General features: G+C 41.6%; 1 protein-coding gene across 1 annotated transcript; it reads right to left on the bottom strand.

The window, feature by feature from the left end:
* Positions 1 to 2,868: 2,868 nt before the first annotated feature.
* LOC121514939 (DNA-binding protein RFX7) lies at positions 2,869 to 20,996 on the bottom strand. Its single transcript, XM_041795387.1, has 10 exons — positions 20,604 to 20,996; positions 18,219 to 18,252; positions 13,055 to 13,140; positions 12,601 to 12,639; positions 12,387 to 12,509; positions 12,171 to 12,287; positions 10,463 to 10,547; positions 10,173 to 10,380; positions 9,131 to 9,426; positions 2,869 to 9,033 (listed from the first exon to the last, which is right to left on the bottom strand). The coding sequence occupies exons 1-10, from the start codon at positions 20,729 to 20,731 to the stop codon at positions 5,614 to 5,616; spliced, it is 4,536 nt and encodes a 1,511-aa protein (XP_041651321.1). The 5' UTR covers positions 20,732 to 20,996; the 3' UTR covers positions 2,869 to 5,613.
* Positions 20,997 to 22,623: the final 1,627 nt, after the last annotated feature.

Genomic DNA, 22,623 nt, shown 5'->3' with positions numbered 1-22,623 from the left:
TCAGGCCTAAGATTAGTGCAAACTATCTCTTGTGGCACAATAAGTTTCCCTCCTAAATCTACCTGCATCTCCCAGTCCTTAGCATCCTTTAACTGGCCTAACTGGTGCCTACCTAAAAACCTGCCTCCTTTAATCTTCTCTCCTTCCCGGACAAACTGAACCGTCCTCGTTCCCTGATTATGTCCTGCATTCACCTGTTGCCTTCTGTTTTCAATTCCTGCTGCTAGACTTTTCAAAACCCTGTCATGTCTCCATGTATATCTACCTTGTGACTTACTGACCTTATATCCTGTCAAAATGGGCCACAAGGTTGCTGTCTTGGAGCCACAGCCTTAGTACACCTTACTACTTCCTCCTGTCTACGTACCTGTTCCACTACCAGTCTCCTTCTATCTTGAGGACCTGCTTTGTTCCACACCGGTCTACCTGAGCCAAGCCCCAGCCACCCCCGGCCTATCTGGACATACAATCTACAACCTACAATCTCAGCATGCCTACGAGCTGCCTCTGCCTCTTCTACTGCCTGTCTTGGGTTCCATTTTCTTCCCCTGGTTGGATTTGGAACTAGGCTATCTCCTATCTCTATTCTATCTTTGCTCCCTGCTAACAGCAACTCTATTCTAACCTTTGAGCACTTGAACTCTTCTGTCAAGCTAGTGATCTAGAGTATGAGTATCCCTTTGCCATACAGTGCCACACTGCTAAGGCACCAAGGCACACCCAACCACTTCCTTGCATATGAGTTAATTACTCTTTCCAGCTTCTCTACCTTCGATATTGGTATCTCAAAAACTGAAATGGGCCCTCCACTGCATCTGTTCTAAACTGCTCCACCTGTTCACTATCATTAATGTCTTCATTATACCATCTCCCTAAGCTCTTTACTGGCTTCTCCCTTATCAACGGTATTTCTTCTTCATCTACAAAAAACTTCCTGTCAACTATCTTCCCTTTGGAAACCGAGATGCTCCTGAACTTACTAGGCTTGATCTTCATGCTAGCCCACTTGAGATTCTTATTTAGCCTCTGCAGTAGCCTTCTCGTGCATAGCACTGTCGTGGTCACCAGTGTCATATCATCCTTGTAAGCCCTTATTGGTGGGAAGCGCATCCCATCCTGCCATCTCTCCCCCCTACCACCCACTTGGAAGCTCTAACAATGACTTCCATCGCCATTGTGAAGGCTAGAGGGGAAATCATGCAACCTGCCATGACACCTAACTCTAGTCTTTGCCAGCCTGTCGTAAAGTTTGCAGTACTAATACACATCTTAACATCTCTGAAATACATCTTAACTAAGTTCACCACCATCTCTGGGACCTTAAAGAAATCAAATGCCCTCCAGATAAGACTATGAGGTACTGACCCAAAACCATTAGATCTAAAAATACTATGTGTAGTTCCCTATTCTCTGCCTTAGCTACCTGGATCTGATGCCAGATCAGATTTTAATGCAGCAAATGTAGCTCTGTTAGCTGTGCAAGCTATGTGGCTAAAGTTAAGCTCACAAAGCAGCTACTTAAGCTTCGTCAGCTGTTATGCTGCGTTCAGTTGTACTTGGAACTCGGATAAATCCGACCTTCGAATCAGAAAAGTGCAATAGAACGGCCCTTGAGCTCAGGACTCCGACTCGGGAATTCGGGTAGGATCCAAGCAGCCTGAGTCAGTTGGAATGAAGTAGCAATATGGTGTTGCACACCGTGAGAGTCACTTTCTCTACAGCTTTTACTTTTATGTGTCGTCTAATTTAGCATTTGTGTTACTACAGTACAGGCCTCTGCACAGCTCGCTTTGATGCCCGTTGAAGTTCAATGATGCATGTAGGATTCCCCTCGCTGGTATGTTCAAGTCATGCTTACAGCGTATGACGTTTCTCTTTCTGTCTCTCCCTCAAGTAGCTAATATATTTCCCGTATCTAGTATTATTAGTATAGCAATGTTAGCTTTCGCTAATGCTAACAAGCTAATTCAAGCCAACATTCCTGTATCTACTTCTAGAACGATCTATACACAATTTAATCCTGGTTTAGACCTCTGATCTTTTTCTGTTTTATTCATGAAATGCTGCTTCATCTGTAATGTTTGCAATGTGAAAATTCTATGAATTTAACTGCCAGACTTTATGAATTATGAACTTGAACTATCTGTGAGAGTGGCCATCAGCGATGTATGATCTGCAGCCAGCCAGTCTTGGATTTGATGAGTGTATTAATTTCCAAACCATGACTTGGAAACAAAGAAAATGTACCTTATCACAGCAAAACATGGTAAAATGAATACGCGCATGTTTTCTGCAATGATGCGCTTTATAAAAATTTTTGTTTAACCCTGTCTTTCAGTTCAATCTAGGAATGCATTGATGCATAGGCTCAAAATCAATACCAGCTGATGTCAACTCTATTGTCAACCATCAGCTATCAAAAATAATGTAATAAGTTTTGTGTCAAATCATGACACATTTCATACTGGAATTTAGTATACCTAACTGCAAAATTTAGAGATTGTTTCACTGGGCAGAGGAAAAGACTTGTGAGAAAAATACTGATCTGTATTCATGGCTAAACAGAACAAGAATAGCTCCTAATTTTCACCATTGGTGCATCTGTACCAAAGGTGTTGTTCAAACTGAGGTACAAACTGGATTTTTTTTTTTTTCATTTAAAAATTTTTGTTTGAAAATTTATCAGAAATTTTGGTTTTGATTTGTCATTAGAGATGTGATAGTGTAGTGGGTCCTGAGGCTTGACCACTTAAAAACCACAGATACATACAGTAGAACTATCTAGCTCTCTATCAAAAATAATCAAAAACAAAACAAAACAAACTGTCAAACCCTGGCACATTCTTTAAAAAAGTTTATTGGCTTTTAAAACCACTTTAAAAATCTCACCAGTGAGTACTTTCCATTGAAAAAAGAAACAACGCGTTGGCAATATTAACAAGCTACTGTACATTAAGCAGTACACCAGACAACACCACAGAGGAGGGTTTTTTTCTACTGGTAGAAATGGACAAGATAGTCAAACAGAGTTGGTTCTGGGTCAGTCAAAGGTAAAGAATCAGAGTCACTGCTTGATGGAGCTCCTGTACTCATAAAGAGGTGCATTTCCTTCATTCAGATTCAAATATCAGTGCCTTATTGTTAAAGAAATAAAAAAAATTAAGAAGTTTCTTCACAAATGCATTATGCAAAAGAAGAATATGTAAAAAAAAAAACAACAAAAACAGTCATCAACATTACACAAAGAACGGCATTAACTTAGTAAACAGAACACAACAAAAGTAACGTAACTCATGAAACTAGCACTGCCAGTCTGGTTAACAGAACCTGCCCAAATCACAGATGACAGTGGTTACCAAGAACACAAAGTACAACAGAAATCATCACACATGCGTGCGTACAATCATTTATCAACATAATGAGCATGTAGGTTTTAAAAGGTTATTTATCTTTTTTTTCCCTCAATGCTTTATATTCTCATGTATGAGAATGAGTAAGAAATGTGTATCTCACTGAGATTAATGCACATTTTGCTACAAGACAATTAGTCATTTCCTTAATTTCCCTACTCATCTTGTCATAAAAAATATTTTTTTATTTTTTTGTGGGCATCCATCATATTTGTCCATAAAGATATGGCAAAGCCAAGTGTCATAAAAATTTAGTGCAATAATGTGAACCTCCAAAGTTTGTTGAAACATGAGTTATCTTTTTTTCCAGTGTCTGCTGAAAGGCTTTGAGCACAATGTCTGTCACAGAGATGTTTGCAACCAGCTAACAGTATCACAATTTTTTTTCTCAATATACCATGCTATTGATCCTGCTCAAAGCACACATCACTTCTGCAACTGCAGAGACCTATTATCTTTGAATAGAAAAAACGTAAAATAAAATCAGCAAGCGAGACCAGACAGCATTACTTTTACGACACATTGAGCCAGAAATGTAACACACAACATACAGTATCTTGCCGACTATAGATCTGTTAAGCTTTTTTTTTCTTTTAAATGGCACATACTTAGCTAGAATAATGGCCATAATATAGTGTCTTGATACATCAAATCTCTATGTATCTATCCTATTTACAGATGGAGCTTAAACATGACTTATACAACATTGACAATAGCCAAAAACTTAAGCAAGCATCCTACTGTATCACATAGCCTACCTGGCTAGCAGTGATGGTTTCAACATGCTTTCAGGTCCATCGTTACCTATAAAACATAGGACAGTGACCATTTCACTAATTTACATACTGTACATAAGATTTATGCAACTTAATTGGTTTTGTGAAATGCAATAAAATTCTTTAATATCTCCAAGGCTGCCCGTTTCCCGTTGCTGTCAATGTTAACTAGGAGTGTCTACGAGTAATAATCTCTTATGTTTTTAAAACAGAGCATCTTTGGTATGGAAATAAGGCTGGATTCTCAACAAACAGAATATCATTGCCTCTTGATCTCATGATGACATCAAAACATACATGTCAGTCTCTAGCCTTCTTTATAAATAAGCCTTCTCCATACCATTGATATTCTTCTCCAAGTTGGGAGTATATAGCATGCCAAAAAAAAATGTCATGACTGAAAGTGTGCCTGCCATGGTTCTCATGAAATGACTGTCAAATTCCTCAAAATCCATCACTGTTAAGGGCACACATAGTATAGTCTTAAACCTATACAATACATTTCTTGTAACACTGCGAAACAAAAACATTAAGAAATAGTACTGAAAATGTCAGAGTAACAGCTGCCTTGATATGATGAAGCTCTGGATGGTTCTCAACGTTGTACTATATACAGTCTCTCTAAAGATGGCATAAGGCCTTGGACTTTGGGAATAAGGCAGCCAGTTGTTGATTCTTCTCGATGTGTAGTCCACAAAGTGGGCCTGAATTCCCATTTTCTCCCTACTGATTCATCTACTCCCTTTATAAGATAATAAACAGTACAAGAAGTATAGGCTTTAAGAAAAATTTCACTCTTGGACAATGCTCAGATGTGAATCAGCTTTCCACTGATTTGGTTTATGATAAAGTATAAAGATTATGTCATAAATTCAGCACCCGGCAGCATGAGATGCCACCCTTTTGAATATTCAGATATGGCAGGCAAATGTACTACAACTATTATGTGCATATACTACCATCCCAATGTTGTCACCATTTGGTTAAACGTGATCTGCACACCTAACATGGTATACAACCATACATTTTTTTTGGTCTTCTGTGCCAAATTTCCTACCCATCTTGCTTGTTCTTGAATATTGCATTATTGATTGGTTATCACATGGAAGATGATGTTTCTCTCTTACAAATCTTGCTCTTTGCAAGTGCATGCTGCTGCCAGACTTTTTGAGCTTGAAATGTTAACATTTCTAATTTCAGATGAGGGAGAAAAAGTGGTTAAGTACTGAATCTCCAGTTAACAAATTCAAAAGGAGAGAAGTAACGAAACATCAGTAGGAGAGATTTTCTGGTAAGCCTGGCACTTTTAACTGAATGAATGGCAAAGTCCAGACAAATCCCAACGAAGTAGAGTTTAAAAACAGATATATTACATACGCACCAAACGAACAACAAAGAACAGAAATCATACACAATAAAAGATAACATTAGCCCAGCATCTCCACTGTTGTAGGCTGGTCTTTGCTTTCTAGCCAGTCAAAACCAGAGTTCACAGTATCACTGCATATCTGCTGAAAAATCGGGTCGTTCTTCAGTTCTTCCAGTGTTGAATCTTCATATTGTTCCTGCTGCTGATTGGGGTCAAACAGCAGGTTGGTGTCCAACGTGTTAAGGTCAGTGATGCTACTGGACAGATCTGAGGTTAGTCTGATGTCATTTGAGAAATCAGATGCCACAGCATTGAGCTCCGAAGCTACCTGACCCACCAACTGGGAACTGGGGTTGAGGCCGTCGTCGCCCAACAAGTCCTTGACAGTGTTGTTGAAATCCAGCTGCTGCTGCTCGTCCTCCACCTCCTGCTGCTGTGTGCTCTGGAGGAGGAGCTGTGGTTGTGTCTGCACGGGATTCTCCTGCTGCTGCTGTCGTTGTTGTTGTTGTTGTTGTTGTTGTTGTTGTTGTTGTTGTTGTTGTTGTTGCTGCTGCTGCTGCTGGTCCTGCTCACCAGAACCTGCTTGTGCTTGGCCGTCCCCAGTGGTAAAACTCACCTGTTCTGCACTCCCAGTGGTGAGGTAGCCATGCTGCTGGAGCTCAAAGGCAGCAGGGCTGGAGCTGACAGGAGCTAACTGAGTCTGGTGAGTGGATCCCCCTGTGAAGCCAGGAGTGGTCTCGAGGATCTGTGTGAGATTCATTCGGGCTGTGTAGTTAGACGGGAGGTTGTTTATGCCCAGACCACGGACAGAATCATCCCCGTCGGCTTCCATCTTGCTAAGGAGAACGTTGGTGATTTTGGCTGTGTTGCTCTGACCTTTCACGGGCAGCATCTCACTCTGCATCATGATGTTTAGAGGTACAGACTGGCTACGCTGGACCATGCTGTGGACAGAGCTGACCGTCTGGCTGTTGGACAGGATGCTGAGCACCTCAGAGGTAATGGGGGAGTTAAAGGGTGAGACCACAGCTCGTGTGGTGGTGGTGGGTGTGGTATTTGTGGCGGCTGTAGTAAGAGGCGCTGTGTTCCCACTGAAATTTCTCTGGCGCACAGCAGGGCTAACGCTGCGGCAACGGAAAGTACTTGATGCAGATGAGGTTGATGCCTTGCTGTCTAATGGGGCAGGCACAGCAAAGCTCTCCTGTTTAGTGGGAGTTGTTACCAGCTGTTGCTGCTGCTGTTGCTGTGGTTGTTGCTGAACTGGGGAAATGGGAGTCAAACGACCAAAGTGAGCTGGATCTTGTCTCGACTGAGCTTGAAAGGACTGGCCTGGAATCGCGAAGGCATGTGGCTTACGAAACTGGTCGTCTACCAGGTCTTGGTAGCTGGGCAGAATCCCAATGCTGTGATTGGACAAAGGACCTGCAGAGGCGTTGTTGTAGCGATTGTTGATCCACTCTAGTTTGGCCTTGTCAGGGTGCGTTGCCATTGGCCTCTGCATGGGTTTAACCGGACTGCTTGAGACGATACTGGCGTCGTGATAACCTGTGATGCTTGAGTTGATGGGAGTGAATGCAAAAGGGTTCCTGCACTCCACCGGGCTTGGGGGGACACTGCTGCTGCAGTTGGACAGAGGTGTGCTGATGGGAGTGTGACGACCCATGGCTCCATCCACAGGGGTGATGGGAGCCATGCGAGAGCAGGGGCTCTCTCGTGTCAGGCTGTGTCCTAGTGTCATTTCAGAGGTTGGGGTTGGCGTTGGGGTGGGAGTCGGTGTCGGGGTAGGAGTTTGGACAGGAGTGGTACTACTGTGGGCTGAGTGGTAGAAGGTGGTACCGGCCTGGTGAGTGTTTAGGATAGAGCCTTGATTAGCGGCTGACTGACCTTGTAAAGACACTTCAACGCAGCTACCAAACAGACCCTTCAGCTTCATCTGTTCCTCCATTTGGACCAGCTCCTCTACGATGCTGTCCTGGGTCATGTCATCGTCATTGAACGGGAAGTAGTCCATGTTAGGCTGAGAACCTGCAAAGTCGACCATCTCCTGCGTGAGGGTGAGCTGGCCTGAGGACTCTGCGGGCTGAGCTATAATCGAAAGTTGGTCAGCGGGGGCTTGTTTGTGTTCTGCTGGTATCTGCTGAGCAAATGCCTGCTTCCGAAGCTCATCAAGCTGCCCCTCCTCCCACATTGTGCTCTTTAAGTCACTCATCACGGAGGCCGCGTGTGCTCCTGAGTTGGCTGGTATGGTGTGAGGGTCCCCGGTGATCTGCTGCAGCAACACTTGATCGGACGTGTTGCTTCCAGCCGCTGCAGTGCTGGTGTCAGTGCTGAGAGAATGGTCTTCGTGCTTAACCACCAAGGCTTGCGGTTTGACAACAGTCTGGGAGCCCTCTGTGTGGGTGATGGGCGAGTCGGAGAGTGCAAGGATCTGCGTGGGCCCTATGGTGGTGTGTTTCACAGTAACTTTGCAAGGGGCACTCTCTGGTCGGGCAGGGGTTCCTGGTCTGGGAAGCCTCTTCACTGCAGCGCTGACTCCAGGCTTGGGATTGTCGACTACAGCCAGTGGCTGCTGGGAGATAAACACCCTCTTCACTGGAATCACATGGGAGTCCCCGCTTGGGCCTGTGCGCTTCCTGGGGCTTTTGGCGTCCGGGCAGGGATCCTTGGATGTTGGGGTAACAGCAGTGGAGCCATTGGATGAAGTGTTGCCACTGGAGTTCTGATTATCAACAGTCAAGTACAAAGTACTGTCATGGCAGTTACTGTTATTGCTGTCCTGAGTCCCAGCTACAGCTACTGAGAGGGGAGGAGATGTCGGGTCACTTTTCATCCTTGCCCCTTTGTCTGGTACTGGAGAACACTTCACCAGGAAGCTCGGCTCACTGGCAGCCCTGAACTTTGCCACTCTCTCCTCTCTGGCCCCTGAAGCAGTTTTCTCAGTGCTGGGGTTGGGGTTGCTGTCACTTCCAGCTTCAGGCACCACTTTGGTGTCAGTGGAGAGGGTCGGGGTGGAGACTGGGGCATTGGGTCTGACTGCAGGAGACTGAGGGGCAGCTAAACTTGCACTTGGTTGCTGGGAATCGTCCAAGGTGGCTGTGGTGCTGATGCCTGCAGAGGCAGGACGTACAGTTGTACTGCTGCTGCTGGGAGCCAGAGCAATGGCTGTCATTTTGACCACATTGACTGAGCTGACGTGGGGAGTGGGCATCACAGTTTTGATGGGGCTGTTGGTGATGAGCAGGGTGGGAGGTGAACGCAGAGTGATGGCACTGGTGGCAGACGGCTTAGGCAGGATTTGGGCGTACCGTGTACCATGTCGGGCCAGACGGTCACCTACAGGACTGGCTGAGATGTTTTGGGGAGTTTTGGGCGACTGTTTAAGAGACTGAGTGACCACTTGGAAGTTTACAGGCAACACTTTCCCCTCTGCTGTCCCTACAGGGCTAGGCGAGGTCATTAACTGCCTGCTTCTCTGTACCTGCAAGAGAAAAAATGATATCATTACACTGACCTAAATCACTTTCCTTGATTTCACATCTGATCATAATTACTGGGAATAATCAAACCCCTCATACCGTGACTGGGCTTGGGACAGCTGCTACTACAATGCCAATGGTGGGCTGAGGGGAGAGCAGAGCAGGGCTGCCACAGGGGATGGTGGGTCCAGGCGTGCTGGCCTCGGTCCTCTTGACTTGGGCCTCACTGGGAAGGGGCGAGTGGAGCTTCTGCTCCTGCTGCTTCTTCTGAATCTTGCGCTGCAGTTGCTGCTTTGCATCAACAGAGGGAGAGGGCAGGGTCTTCACTTGGGGCTGGAAAGAATTTGCCTCAGCTGTGGGCACAAATGCAGAGGCTGGAGTTGGCGTCTTCATTCCTTTTGAGAGGAAAGAAATTCAGGGATAATTATTAGAACACATAAATGGTAAAGCACTCCAACAGTCAAGTATCAGTAAAATGTTACGACATTGTGTGAAATGGAAACAAAGACAAAAACTTGCAATCTTTTGTTGATTTAAATTGTCATTGTTTATTGAAATGTTATTCTGATTTGTCGCCAAACTAACCAAGCTCAAGAGTTTGGTCACAAATCAATTCAATTAATTCATATTGGCAGTATAAACCATTTATCAGCCTCAAATACTGTCAAAATATACAACTGTACTATCAGGTATAGGTGATTTTCTAGTGCGCCACATGCACAAGGAGGACCATCATGAGCCCTGTACATTTTTTCTAGATTTTTTGGGGGCTTTTGCCTTCTATTTGGATATGACAGCCAATGAGAGACAGGAAACATGGGAAGGGAGCAAGAGGAAGGCATGCATCAAAATGTCGCTGGGCCTGGGAACTGATCCTACAAACAACGCATTTAGGACCACAACCTCTGTATATGGGCACCTGCTCCACCCATTGAGCCAAACTGATGCAGCAGTCCTGAACAGGAAAGACTTAGAGCTGGTTTTATTTTGTGCCTAGTGACTTATGACTTGTAACCAGGCAATATCTCCTGCCAGTGTTACTTATCTCTTCTTAAATAATCGATTTCGTCAAGCTTCTCAAACAAACAAAAACAGACAACGATAAAAATGACTATGACAGCAAATCAGAGGACATCTTTACCTGTAGGTGTTCCCGTCATAACAGTGAGTGCAGCCATGGACTTAGTACCAATGTAGTGGCTATTAAGCAGGAAGCGGGCCAGATCCTCCACGTTGTCGAACTGACGGCTCAGTACTTTCTGGGCCCACTCACACACCAGTCCACAGGCTGCAGATCTCATCTCATCCTCAGCACTCGGGGACTGGCCCGTTGGTTCCATCAGTTCACACTGTAGTCAGACAAAGAATGGATGAGCATCAGTGTGTTTAGAAAAGAGTCACTTAGATAACAGATACGTGGGTTTAACTTACCCCATCCCCAGACTTCTGCAGGTCCAGGTTGGGTAAGGATGGCATGTGAACGAAAGCTTTTTTCCTCAACCCGCTATAACAGTATGTGAGAATAAGTTAAGGGGTCTGAAACGGTTTGAAAATGTAATCAATACACCTTCATGAAGTTGGGATTAGACAAATTCTTGGTTTGTATCTATTCTATTCCTCCCATCCTCTTTAAGACCCAAGGAAGAAAATAATACCCTAAAAATCTGCATGAACAATCAAATTGATACATGTCAAAGGTGGACCACAAAATCATGGCTTTATGAAAAGAATATCTTGCATGGGGTCTTCTTAATCTAACCACAGCTGTTTCAAAACGATAATGTGTGCACTTTCATTGTGGTTTTATTTCACTTCAAATTACGAACTTGGGTTAACTACAATTTTAATCATTTTGCAATGCTTGCATTTAATCACCCTTAAGGGGGTGCAAGACATTTCAGGAGGGGCATGAGGCTCTCTCTGCTCTGAGGCAGTTCAATTAATATTTGCACATACCTACTAAAATCATCATAAAACATGTATGAATAGTTCATACAAAGGTCCTTGGATAAAAGCATGTTTATTTAGGGCTATGTGTTTAGATAATAAACAATAAAATAATTTAAATTGATGTTATTTTACCATAGTGTATCACTTCTTATTGTACATCTGTCCTGGTGGGTGGCGGGGGAGGCTCAAAGGAAAAAGGTTAGGAACCACTTGCCTAGACAAATGGTGTCACACAACACGCAAGTAAAGCCTTTTTCAACAAAACGGTCTGGTTTGGTTTAGTACTGTTCAGCACATAATCTTCCTCTAATCTTGCTCATGTTTCCTCAGCTGATGTCTGTCTCACTAACCTGTATTTTTGCTAGTTGTGATGGGAATCAGTATCTTGTAAGAGATCAAGATCATTTGACTCAGCTTAGTGGAGCTGGTTGTTTGACTCCCAAACAGCTCTTCATTTGGCACTAGTTTGGCTTTTTGAAGGTGGATTAAATAACAACAGAGGATAGAGGAAAGGAAACTGGCACTCAAACGGGAGCTAGCTACTGTAGCTAACATTAAAGAGCTGTTTTCATTGCACAGGCTGGTTTATGAACGGATCATTATCACTTGTTTGCTCACTCCACAAGGTTTATTCGGTTGATAGCTCATCACCTTTTAACTTAAAAGCATGTTTGTAACAAAATTAGGATTTTTTTTTTTTTACATTTGAGGGGCGTGGCTAGCAAATTCAGTACAAGACTCCTCAAGGCCCTTGTCTCCCTTCATGGTGCTAGACAGCTCTAGAAACCAGGAGGACTGCAGGACTGAGCATTTGTTATACTGATCGCGCCCACACCTGATTAATCACTTAAACTGTGTAAAAATCACTTTTTCTGAACTGCAGGGATCGTTTTCAATGTAGAAATTTTTAGATAATTGCAGCTTAGGGTCCTTTTAGAACTGTTAAGTACTAACTTTCTCTACTTCTAATGGCTGTCCTGTCCTGATGATTAAAATAGAATATAATGTATTAACATATCCATAGTTGATTCAGAAAAACAACTGGGCCATGGGTAACCATAACCTTAACGAATGACAACCTGCACATATATAAAATACATGGTGACAAAAATATAAAAAATCTGGTGACCCTCCCTTCATGCAGTCAATGTATGATGGCTGTTGAAAAAAGGACTGTTGTAAAGGATATTTGGATTTTCCCCTCATGCCAAGTCGTCGTGCCTTCATGTTGGGAAAGACATTCTTCATGATCTTTCCAAAGTCGGCTGCACTCAGTGGATTGTAGCCGAGATTGTCACAATAGCTCCTGAAAGAGAAGCGCACAGTCATGAGGTAATAATTGCAATAATAACAAACCCTCTTCTTGATGTATGGTACTGTTCCGGAGCCCACACACTCCACTCACTTGTATTCATCATACACCTCTTGCTTTGGGAGGGAAGTCTCTGGGTGCTCTTCAAGGTGATTCCGTATCCAGTTGAATGCATACATCTGTTGAGTACGGCTTGACGACATGGAACTCTGATCACTGAAATCAGCACACAAGATGGATAAATTTGGTAAGGCACTGTTTACGATATGAATGCCTCATTGTCTTGTTAATACAGAAACGTCAATACCATAATCCAGGAGTGGAGGACCCCCTCTCATTCTCAGTCCAAATGGGTAGAATTGGGGGGTTGGGGTGATGAATAGATATGGGGAAACAAATGAAACACAGACAGCTAGGTATAGCAAAAATCTACACATATCAGTGGTTTGCTTCATAATGAGATTTAATCATACAGCCCAAAAAAAATGAATGATAATACTGCATGAAGAAAAGTGAGCAGCAGACACCCCAAAAATAGCAAAAGCAGAAAAAAAGCTGCAAGTTTAACTGTTTTTAGAAGCTTTTAGCCTACGCTGTGTGTGCACAGCAGCCAGCTGACAGAGAGACGCATTTCTGACAAGCATTTAGACAACAGAGCCAATAATGTAATGACAGCCATAACAAAGCAGACTTGAGTGTTTGAGAGAGACAAAAAATAGGCAGAGTGGAAAATTGGAGTAAAGTGTGAGTCTGTGATGTACCTTTTGTCATTGCCACTGCTGGGACCAGAAGGCAACTTCAGGTAGAGGTAGAGTTTTTCAATGTCTGTAAACTTCTCAACATCTTGCTGTAAAAAAAAAAAGAACAGAAGGAAAAAAAAGATTAAATATTGATGAAATGAAGTACTAGCTAAACAAGAGGCATCTGGCTGCAGACCTCTATTGTGAGGCATTTTGGGCTTATCTGTTGCAGACCTCTACAACTGTGGCGACCTTGACTGTGACGTACCATCCCTTGTTGTGATTTTCCTTCCTTTGTGGCAGTTATAATATATGTATATACTTGAAAGTGTATACAGTGGCAAGAAAAAAATAGATGAACCTGTCAAAATGATCTAGTTTTCTGCATTAATTGGTCATCAAATGTGATCTGACCGGCATCTAAGTCACAAATCTAGACATACACAATGCACTTAACCTAATATCACATGAATTATCATAGTATTTTAAGTCTTTATTGAACATAGCCATTAAACATTCATGGTGCCACTGGAAAAAGTAAGTGAACCCTGGATTTAATAACTGGTTGAACCTCCTTTGGCAGCAGTAACCTCAACCAAGTGTTTCTGGTAGATGCTGATGAGACCAACACAACGTTCCGCATCAATTTTGGGCTATTCTTCTTTACAGGACTGCTTCAGCTCACCCATCTTCTGAGGCTGTCTGGTGTGGCTGGCTCTCTTGAGGCCATTCCATTCCTCTGTTGGATTCAGGTCTGGGCTCTGACTGGGCCCCTCACAAAAGGTGGATTTTCTTCTGTTGAAGTCATGCCATAGTAGTTTTACTTAGATGTTCATCACCCATCTTCAGCTGAGCTTCAGCTGGCAGACAGCTTCCCTGACATTATCCTGTAGGACACCTTGAGAAACTTTGGAATTCATTTTCCCCTCAATGATGGCAGGAAGCCCCAAATTGTGCTGTCCCCTTCATTGTACTTCACTGTTGGGATGATGTAACCATGATGGTATGCAGTGCCCTTTTACACCATACATAGTGCTGCATGTTCTTCCCACACAACTGAACCTTAATTTCATCAGTATACAAATATCTTCTAGCGGCGTGGAGTGTTAAGGTGCTCCTTGTCAAACTTCAGGTGCGCTGTTAGCCTTTTTTTTGGAAAGCAGCAGCCTGTTCAATCTTTAGCATATGGTAGACTCATGAACAGAGATGTTGATCGTTAAGCCTTTAGCCTTTACTCCAGGGTTTTTTTTTTTTAACTTTTCTGTGAATTCTGTACTGTGCCCTTAGACTCAGCCTGGCTGGGCACCCACTTCTAGGGAGAGTAACCACGGTATATTCTCCATTTGTGGACAATTTGTCTAACTGTGGACTGGTGAATACCTAACATCTTTGAGATGACTTTGTAACTCCTTCCAGTCTTAAGAAAATTGACAATTTTCTTTCTTAAAAGCCTAACCAGGGACAAGGGCTGCAAATTAGCCATGGCTAGAAGTCTTTTATAGATTGCATCGGTTGCAGTGTAATTAAATGCAGCAATGCTTATGTATTGTCCCTAACAAATAAACAGCTAAATAAATAAAATAAAATAAATTCTTGATTGAAGGTCTTATGATATCTCGCTCTCTTAGGGCATGGTTTCCACCAGCAGATGCTTCTTGTGAAGAGCAAACTCTTTGTTTTTTTTTTTGTTTTTTTTTTTCTAAGAACTATTTTTTGGGCATTTTGTGACTTTATTGATAGAGGAGGACAGTGGATAGACTCGGAAACAGGGATGAGAATGGGATAGACATGCGGCAAAGGGCCAGATTTGTACATGGGGCGCGCCATAATCCACTCAACCATCTGCACACCCCGTGAAAAGCAAACTCTTGAAGTTTGATTGTTTTTATAAGTCACAATAGCTCTACTTCTGGCACATTTAATTGATTGGACTTCAGGTGTGCTAACTCCTGACTTCAATTAACTCTATTTGAAGGCATTAGCCTAAGGGTTCACTTACTTTTTCCAGCGGTACTGTGAAAGTTTAATGGCTGTGCTCAATAAAGGCATGAAATATAATTATTTGTGTGGCATTAGGTTAAGTGCATTATGTTTGTCTGTAACTGTGATTTAGATGCCGATCAGATCACATTTGATGACTAATTAATGCAGAAATCTAGAGCATTTAGAGGATCTAGAGGGTTCATATACTTTTTCTTGCTACTGTATACACTAGTCTGTACATGTACTGTCACTGGGTTATATGATACATATTTTTTTGGCTGAATTAGTATGACGAAGAGCAGCAGTGCTCGCAACTTTACTTTGGTGCAATAAATAATTTGGGTTTGTGGAGCCCTGCAATGTGCGAGATGTTTATTGTTCTCTTAATTCATGACATAATTGTCTAAAAACATAAATGACAAATTATGACACTGATCAAAAGAGTCCTGGTCTTATTTCAGGGCATTGTTGTCTGGACCAGCTGAAGACAAAAAGAGATGTAAACGCTCTATTTACACGATCTGGTTCAGATTTAGCGAAGATTTTAAATGACTACACCACTGTAACAGCAGCACACACACCTTGTTTCTATTGATTCCACACCAACTTCATTTGGTTTCTAAGAATGGATTCATCTTACCTCTTCATTTTGTATTTGTCTCTTTGTTGCTATGGTAACCAATACTTGAATGAATGAGGTGAGAGCCGTCAGCCAATGAGCGGTGACGCTATTTATTACACTCCATTGTTATAATCACAAGCTGAGCTACCTGTCTGAGTCCTCCACTGCTCAGTTTTGTCATTCATTTGTCTTTTTTGCACTGTCCCTTCATTATTTCCAAACATGGCTGTCATGCATAGCATTAGCATGCTAACCTGTAACCTAGGCAACCTTAGATGTTTGATTTTATTAACATATTTTGATTTTTATATACAAAATCCTGTCTCGGTAATGGCAAACCTCTTACAAGGCTAAATAACGTGAACAATACTTGCATGTTTCAAGTTCCATCCCACAGTCTAAGGCCATACTGCAGTACCACATGTTTAAATAGTTCCCACACCTGTCTGAGGACCCCATCTTCACCTTTATGACTTAACCCATACACACAGGACACACACAGTTTCATTATTAGTAAGGATGGAGTTAAATCATCACCTCTTGTTTGTATTTAACCGATTAAGACCAATTGCAACATTTGCATGTACAGTATACCTTTAACATTGGATGAAACATGGGTGTGCATCTACCTTTAAAACCTGATGCACTGTCCATGTATTTTGGTTGATCTTATTGTTCTAAAGACAAATTACAGACCAACTGCAATGTGATTTACCAAAATATATACTGGAAGGCACATGGGATAAAAAAATACTCTGGTTTTAGCCTTTTTAGTCTCCAGCCAGGGGACCTGATATTTGAAAAAGTTTGAAAGTTAGGTAGTGATACAAATGATGGCTGAAAAGCTTTGTTGTGCAGGAAAAGGAGATTGATAGATTGGATTCTTGAGAAAAAGAATGAAATTCACTTGACATCACAAAAAAATAAATAGATAAATAAAAATGGATAGAAAAAAAAAGTATAGATTTTCTGAATGTCCACTTATGGCCTTCATTCATCTTTAACTTTTTGCCACAGATTTTTTTCCTGGCAATCATTTTCATTAAAAAGAAGAGCCTCCAATCATTGCTTCAATAAAATGCCTGAGTCAAAATAATCGCAATTAGATGTCCTTTAAAAATATTTTAAGTTTTATCTTAATCTACCAAATATTAGGAATGGGAATTGAGAACCATTTCCAGTTGGTTCAATTAAAAGACATAATTTGCATTTTATCTGCCTTGAAAAACACAGTCTTGCCAGAGGCACTCAGTGCAAACGAGAACAGAGAATCTAGGGAAGCAAACAAGGTGGACAGTCATAAAAACAGCCTAAAAAGGTGAAAAGTGTGGCTTCATTTCTCAAAAAATGATATAAACAAGGAGGCATGCAACATCTGTCAAACACTGATTTCATGCTAGGCATGCATCTTTTTGCGCATGAACTGCTGTTTTGTACCAGATTTCTATTTATTTTTATAATTCCAGAGACAGTTTTATATTTATTTTAAGGTTTCATCTTTTAAAGAAAATGAGCTGTATTATTGTATTCTGACTCAAGTTCAGAGAGCCAAAAAGCAGTTTATTTTAACTGAGATATTTCCAACATAAAGAGAATTTTTGTATATTTTAGCATGTTCTCATCCCAAACACTTGATGTTTAACATTTTTAGTTATCGAAACTGTTTATAATAGCCAGTAATTGAGGTGAGCATCGATATCAGTAAAATCTTATCAAAACATAATGTTGTATTTCTATGATATAGAATTATTTCCTATATTTCCTGATTTTTGTTGAGAAATGCATTAAATGAGGAACTCAGAAAATGACCACATATTTAAATGCAATTTTATTATGGTGGAAAAATTTGCAAAAAGATTGTTTTCCCAATTCATCCAGCTCTACTCAGCCAGGACTGACTTAGAAAAAAATAAACATCAATTTTCATTGTAGACCTACATACACTTGTTCTTGACAAAATATCTATGTATAAACTATCTATTATTATGACTACATATAATACTAGAAAAAAAAGACTGTTTACTTTTAAAGAAAAACATTGAAAAAGCTGTTAATTTGTGAGAGAAAAAAAGATTTTTTTTAATAAAGTCATAGATTTACATGAACCAAAGCTTAACCAAATTCTTGAACTTATAAAGCAGAAGAACCAAAAAGCGACCACTGCCTTCAGTTTGTTTTTTTGTACATTTTTGACTGAAGACCGTTGCAAATTTCTGAGTTTAAAAAACTTGAAATTTCAAGATCCTTATGTCAAAATTAAAAACATGTTAAACTCAGAAATTGAGTTTTTTCTCTCGTAAATGTACAACCTTTTAAACTCTGAAATTCTAGGTTTGTTTTCTTGTAAATATACTCTCAAAAAAATGAGATCACCCAAACCTTAAAACTCCTTACTTTATTTAAACTAATATGCAATTTGCAGATCCATAAAGTGTTAAAAATATGTTAATTGAGATTATCAAATATATGTGAATTCTTTCAGACCAAAGGCTAAGCTGCCAACTTTTCTCATGAGGCACAAATCAACAGTCAATCGACATGTTAGCAAACTAAATTGATAAATTAGTTTAAGATACTCACCAATATGCTGTCCACTTTTGATTGTACAGATTTGCTGAAGAGAGAAAGAGAGCAGAAGGAAGACATGTAGGTTAAAACAATGCCTTAAATTAAACACAGTGGTTAAACAATGGTTTATTCTTGTGTTTTATCTTTTGGTCAATTAAACCATTTTAGTTTTTCCCTTGAATTTCTTTCCCCAGATCTCTTTTTTAAGGTGCAAAGTATTGAAGTCAAACGTTTGATTTTTTTGGTATTAACCCCGGTCAGGATATTATGCTATACAATTGCTTCTTCCCATCTAGTACACTCTTGCACGGCAGAATGAATTTAAAGTGGGTAGTGTGAACATATTAATCTATCAGACAAATAAATGTGTTATTTAAAAGCAGTTCATACTTTATTATCAGCACTTCTTAAAAGTAACTACAGAAAAAGGTTCAGCTTTTGGCAGCTCCACTCTTAAATTCAGTGTGGTTGAATTAGAAGAGACTGCAATCTTTAGGTTTCTGCAGCTCCTAGCTAATCTGGGCCAATCAGGGACAAATGTGTCCCCGATCACCTGTTCCGTACGGTGTCTTGGGTGCATTTACAATCGTACTTAAGGCTTTTCAACTGTTATCAGATTACCATGGACATGAGTTCATATCGGGTGAAAAAAGGGTCCTGCTTACTGTATGCCAGGGGTGTCTAAACTATGGCCCGGGGTCCAAATGTGGCCCGCAAGCCATTTTTGAATAGCCCTCAACAAATTCTTGAAATTAAATAAAATATGGTCCATATTAGAACATGAAGCATGTAATAGACTACATTATTCTTCTAAATTTCTGCACAAAGCAATGCTACCATGCTAATTCTGTAAACAAACATATTGACAAGATGATTTGTTAATGTTTTTTTCATGACTAAATTGAGACAACACTGTAAATGGTCAATATATTGGCAACCAAAATAGTAACAATATCTTGATTTCTATCACCCTGATGGATAGACAGCAAATGGCAGCACCAATAACATTCCAGGGACAGAGCCAGTGGTATCAATGGCTGACCAGAGCCCCCTGAAATGTGATTGGCCACCAAACTCCTTAAATGATTGGTTATTTGCCTTGTCAGTCATTAAATAGCCATTTTAGTATGCCCAATCACAAAGCATATCTTAACCTACATTAGACTGGATTTATTAACTTTAATATCCTCAAGGTGAGGTATATGAAAATGGCCCCACCGTCCTTACATAGTTTGGACACCCCTGCTGTATGCTTTAGGTTTTTCCTAAATACTGCCATAACTTAAGATACAAACCAGAGGAGGTGCAGGACCCAGTACCTGTTCATTAATACCTGCTAATGACCTTTCTGTCCTGATTAAAAAGTTAAACTAAACAGCCAGCACCACAAAAGTCAAGCTGCTTCAATGTTTTACATTAAAACTTTAAAACATTTTTATTCCCCCTTTTATATCAATAACTTAGTTATTTTTTAGTTTCTCCTTGAAATCATTATGTAAATGTTAGCCTATATACTTAAAAAAATTATGCCATTTATCTGACCTTATGACTGAAAACTTCTCTGTAAAGGGAGCATTGAAGCAAAGATTTATGTCCCTATCCTTACCATAAGCACAGTATCACATTGCACTTAGGATAAAATATAATCAAATGCAGCACTAATACAATTTTTACATGTACAAACGAGGCTACAAAGATCATGCATCTACTCTGAATTGCTTATTAATAATGTAGTAGGTGGTGGTGGTAAATTATATTGAAATATTACCAATATTTTGATAATGGAGAGGGGGAGATTTTAAACATTCCGTCTGACTTATTGTAAAACAAACCCTAATGATAATAAAGTATTAAAATAGCAAATTATTTAATGCGTTTGTGTCATTGTCTGCTCCAGGATGGCTGCCCGTGAAAATTAAATAATTGGGCTTTCAAAAATTGAATAGCTGCTGCAAAAACAACACACTGCGAAAAAAAACTTCAGTTGTTAAAGACGGCTGTCTTCTATAGTCATTAGCAGCATTAATTCAGTGTGAAGCTGTCTGCTTTGACACCTGTCATCCTGAGCATCAGCACCACCGCTGGATTCGGTGTCATCTATCACATGGCCTCCTCAGGCTCGATGCTACTGATTTAAGCTAAGCTGCTGTGAGGAACCCGACGTTAATAACGTTACTAATGCATTAACAGTTTGCACACAGCGTGGCTTTACTCGCTGCTACAGCGTTTCTGCAAAATATCAGCGGCTAACACGGGAGCAGACTGGTTATTTTCAGCCGCTTTGTGCTGCACATACAGCCTCCCTGCCTCTCCAGAAGCTAGATACGCTAATTATGAGGCTACGGCTAGCGAAAAAGGACAGAGTGGCTGCACGTCGAGGATCGTTTTCATCCTTACCAAATTGAATTCTTTATTTTGAACTGTAACGCATTGGCCTCGGGCCCCTGGAGTCCTGGCACCAATGCTGGAAGAGAGCCTAATCCCGAGGCAGGCTTCTGACCAGGTTGTTGTTGATCATCAGCCATCACGATGGAGGGGTGGTGGGGGAGCTTTAACAAGTAGGCCTCATCCCCGGCTGTGCACTGCACCGGACCCACCGCTGCTGGAGCGGCTCAGGCAGCTAGGACAGCCCGCTGAATCCACCATAGAGCATGGCTACAAATGCTGTGATGTGACCCTCGAGAAACACAAAACTAAAGCCAAAAAAACATCCGGGAGTACAAAAGGCATTTCGCAGAGGTCTCTCCGCTGCCGCAAATAGCACGCCTGCAGCAGCAAGCAGCAGCTACAGACGAGCTGCCTGCGTAAAGCTACTCAAAGAAGGCAGGGAGTAAACCGGGAGTACGAATGGATTTCCCCTTCAAAATAAGAGCGTGGAACTATTTAGGGGTGGGAATCGCAGGGTACCTTAAAGATACCATTCAATATAATTCTCGATGATTTATGTTTAACATATTTAACCATGAAAACCTCATTTAGATTAAGAATCTCGTTCACAAAAGAGTTCTGAATGAAACAATGCAAAATATGTAATGCCTGGTATGTTGCCCCAGACTTAACCAGGACCAATGCCATCCATGAGGGGGAATAAAGAGGAGTGCTTTCTGGGGCCCAGGCAAGGTTCTGAAGTGGGACAACCATCAGCCATCTCCTCTACATGGTTGATATCAAGCTGTGGCCTATGCCAAAAGCAATCATGACATTGATTCCCTGACCAACTCACTGGGATCAACAGCAACGACATCAGAATGTCATTTGGTCATGCGGGCGGGTGGTAGCTAGAAGAGGGAAGGTGATCACCACTGAAGGAGTTGAACTACCAGAGGGCAACATTGCAGATGTTCAGGACAGCTACAAATACCTGGGGATCCCACAGGCAAATGGGAACCATGAGAAGATGGCTAGGAGGTCGGCCACAGCCATATAGCTACACAGGTTGAGGCAGGTCCTGGAAAGTCAGCTGAATGGGAAAAACAAGATCCAGGCCATTAATACCTATGCCCTGCCAGTAATCAGATACCCCACTGGCATAATTTCCTGGCCACTGGAAGAAATGAAATCCACTTATATCAAGACGAGGAAACCCCATACAATGCATGGAGGGTTTCACCCTAAGTCCAGCATCCTGAGGCTGGATACTAAGAGAAAGGAAGGAGGTCGAGGACTAGTGAGCATCAGAGCCACTATCCAGGAGGAGACAGCAGGCCTCCAGGAGTACATCAGAAAGATGACTGAAAGACAGCACAGAGGCGTTAATCATGGCTGCACAAGAACGGGCCCTCAACACAAGATCAATAGAGGCTAGGGTCTACCACACCAGTCAGGACCCGAGATCCAGACTGTGCAAAGAAGCCCTAGACAGTGCAGCACATCACAGCAGGGTGTAAGATGTTGGCAGGCAAGGCATACATGGAACAGCATAACCAGGTAGCTTGCATAGTGTACAGGAACATCTGTGCTGAGTATGGACCGGAGGTCACAGGGTCAAGATGGAAGACACCTCCTTCATTTGCTCCAGGAGACAGTGAATATGCTGGCTTTTTTTCTTTGTGTGCTAATTATCGGTGTCTATTTTAAAAGTTGAAATCAAAATATATGCATCGGAATTAGATTTCAACTTCATAAAACTATTTGTCCCCAAGCAGGCAATTCAAAGTGTTTTACATTTTACAAAAAGGATTTGACCCTCAAGAGTTTTATGTTGCTGAGAAAAGATGCATGGTGCTTCCAGCTCAGCCCCACTGCCAGTCACTGTACGATCGGCCACAGTGTCAGTCGCTTCATGTTGCCCATTGGTAGCAGGGCTGCCCTTTATCATGCAGCTGCAGTTATTTCCATCACCCAACTCAGCCACATCCATCTGAGTATCAGCCAGATACTCACAAACAGGTAAGCTTCTGTTAGATCCTCTAAAGTA

The sequence above is a fragment of the Cheilinus undulatus genome, linkage group 9 (genome assembly GCF_018320785.1).
Source record: "Cheilinus undulatus linkage group 9, ASM1832078v1, whole genome shotgun sequence".
In the NCBI taxonomy this organism is placed as follows: Eukaryota; Metazoa; Chordata; class Actinopteri; order Labriformes; family Labridae; genus Cheilinus; species Cheilinus undulatus.
Note: the sequence above shows the minus strand (reverse complement) of the source record. Positions and strands in the feature narration are given on the sequence as shown.

What these genes read in the sequence shown, in the direction of transcription:
- LOC121514939 (XM_041795387.1), bottom strand. Translation starts at nt 20,731, where the DNA reads ATGGCTGATGATCAACAACAACCTGGTCAGAAGCCTGCCTCGGGATTA. An exon ending in AGCAGTGGCAATGACAAAAG is followed by an intron (nt 12,640 to 13,054) that starts GTACATCACAGA and finishes TCTACCCATTTG; the next exon opens with GACTGAGAATGAGAGGGGGT. An exon ending in TCCTCCACTCCTGGATTATG is followed by an intron (nt 12,510 to 12,600) that starts GTATTGACGTTT and finishes TGCTGATTTCAG; the next exon opens with TGATCAGAGTTCCATGTCGT.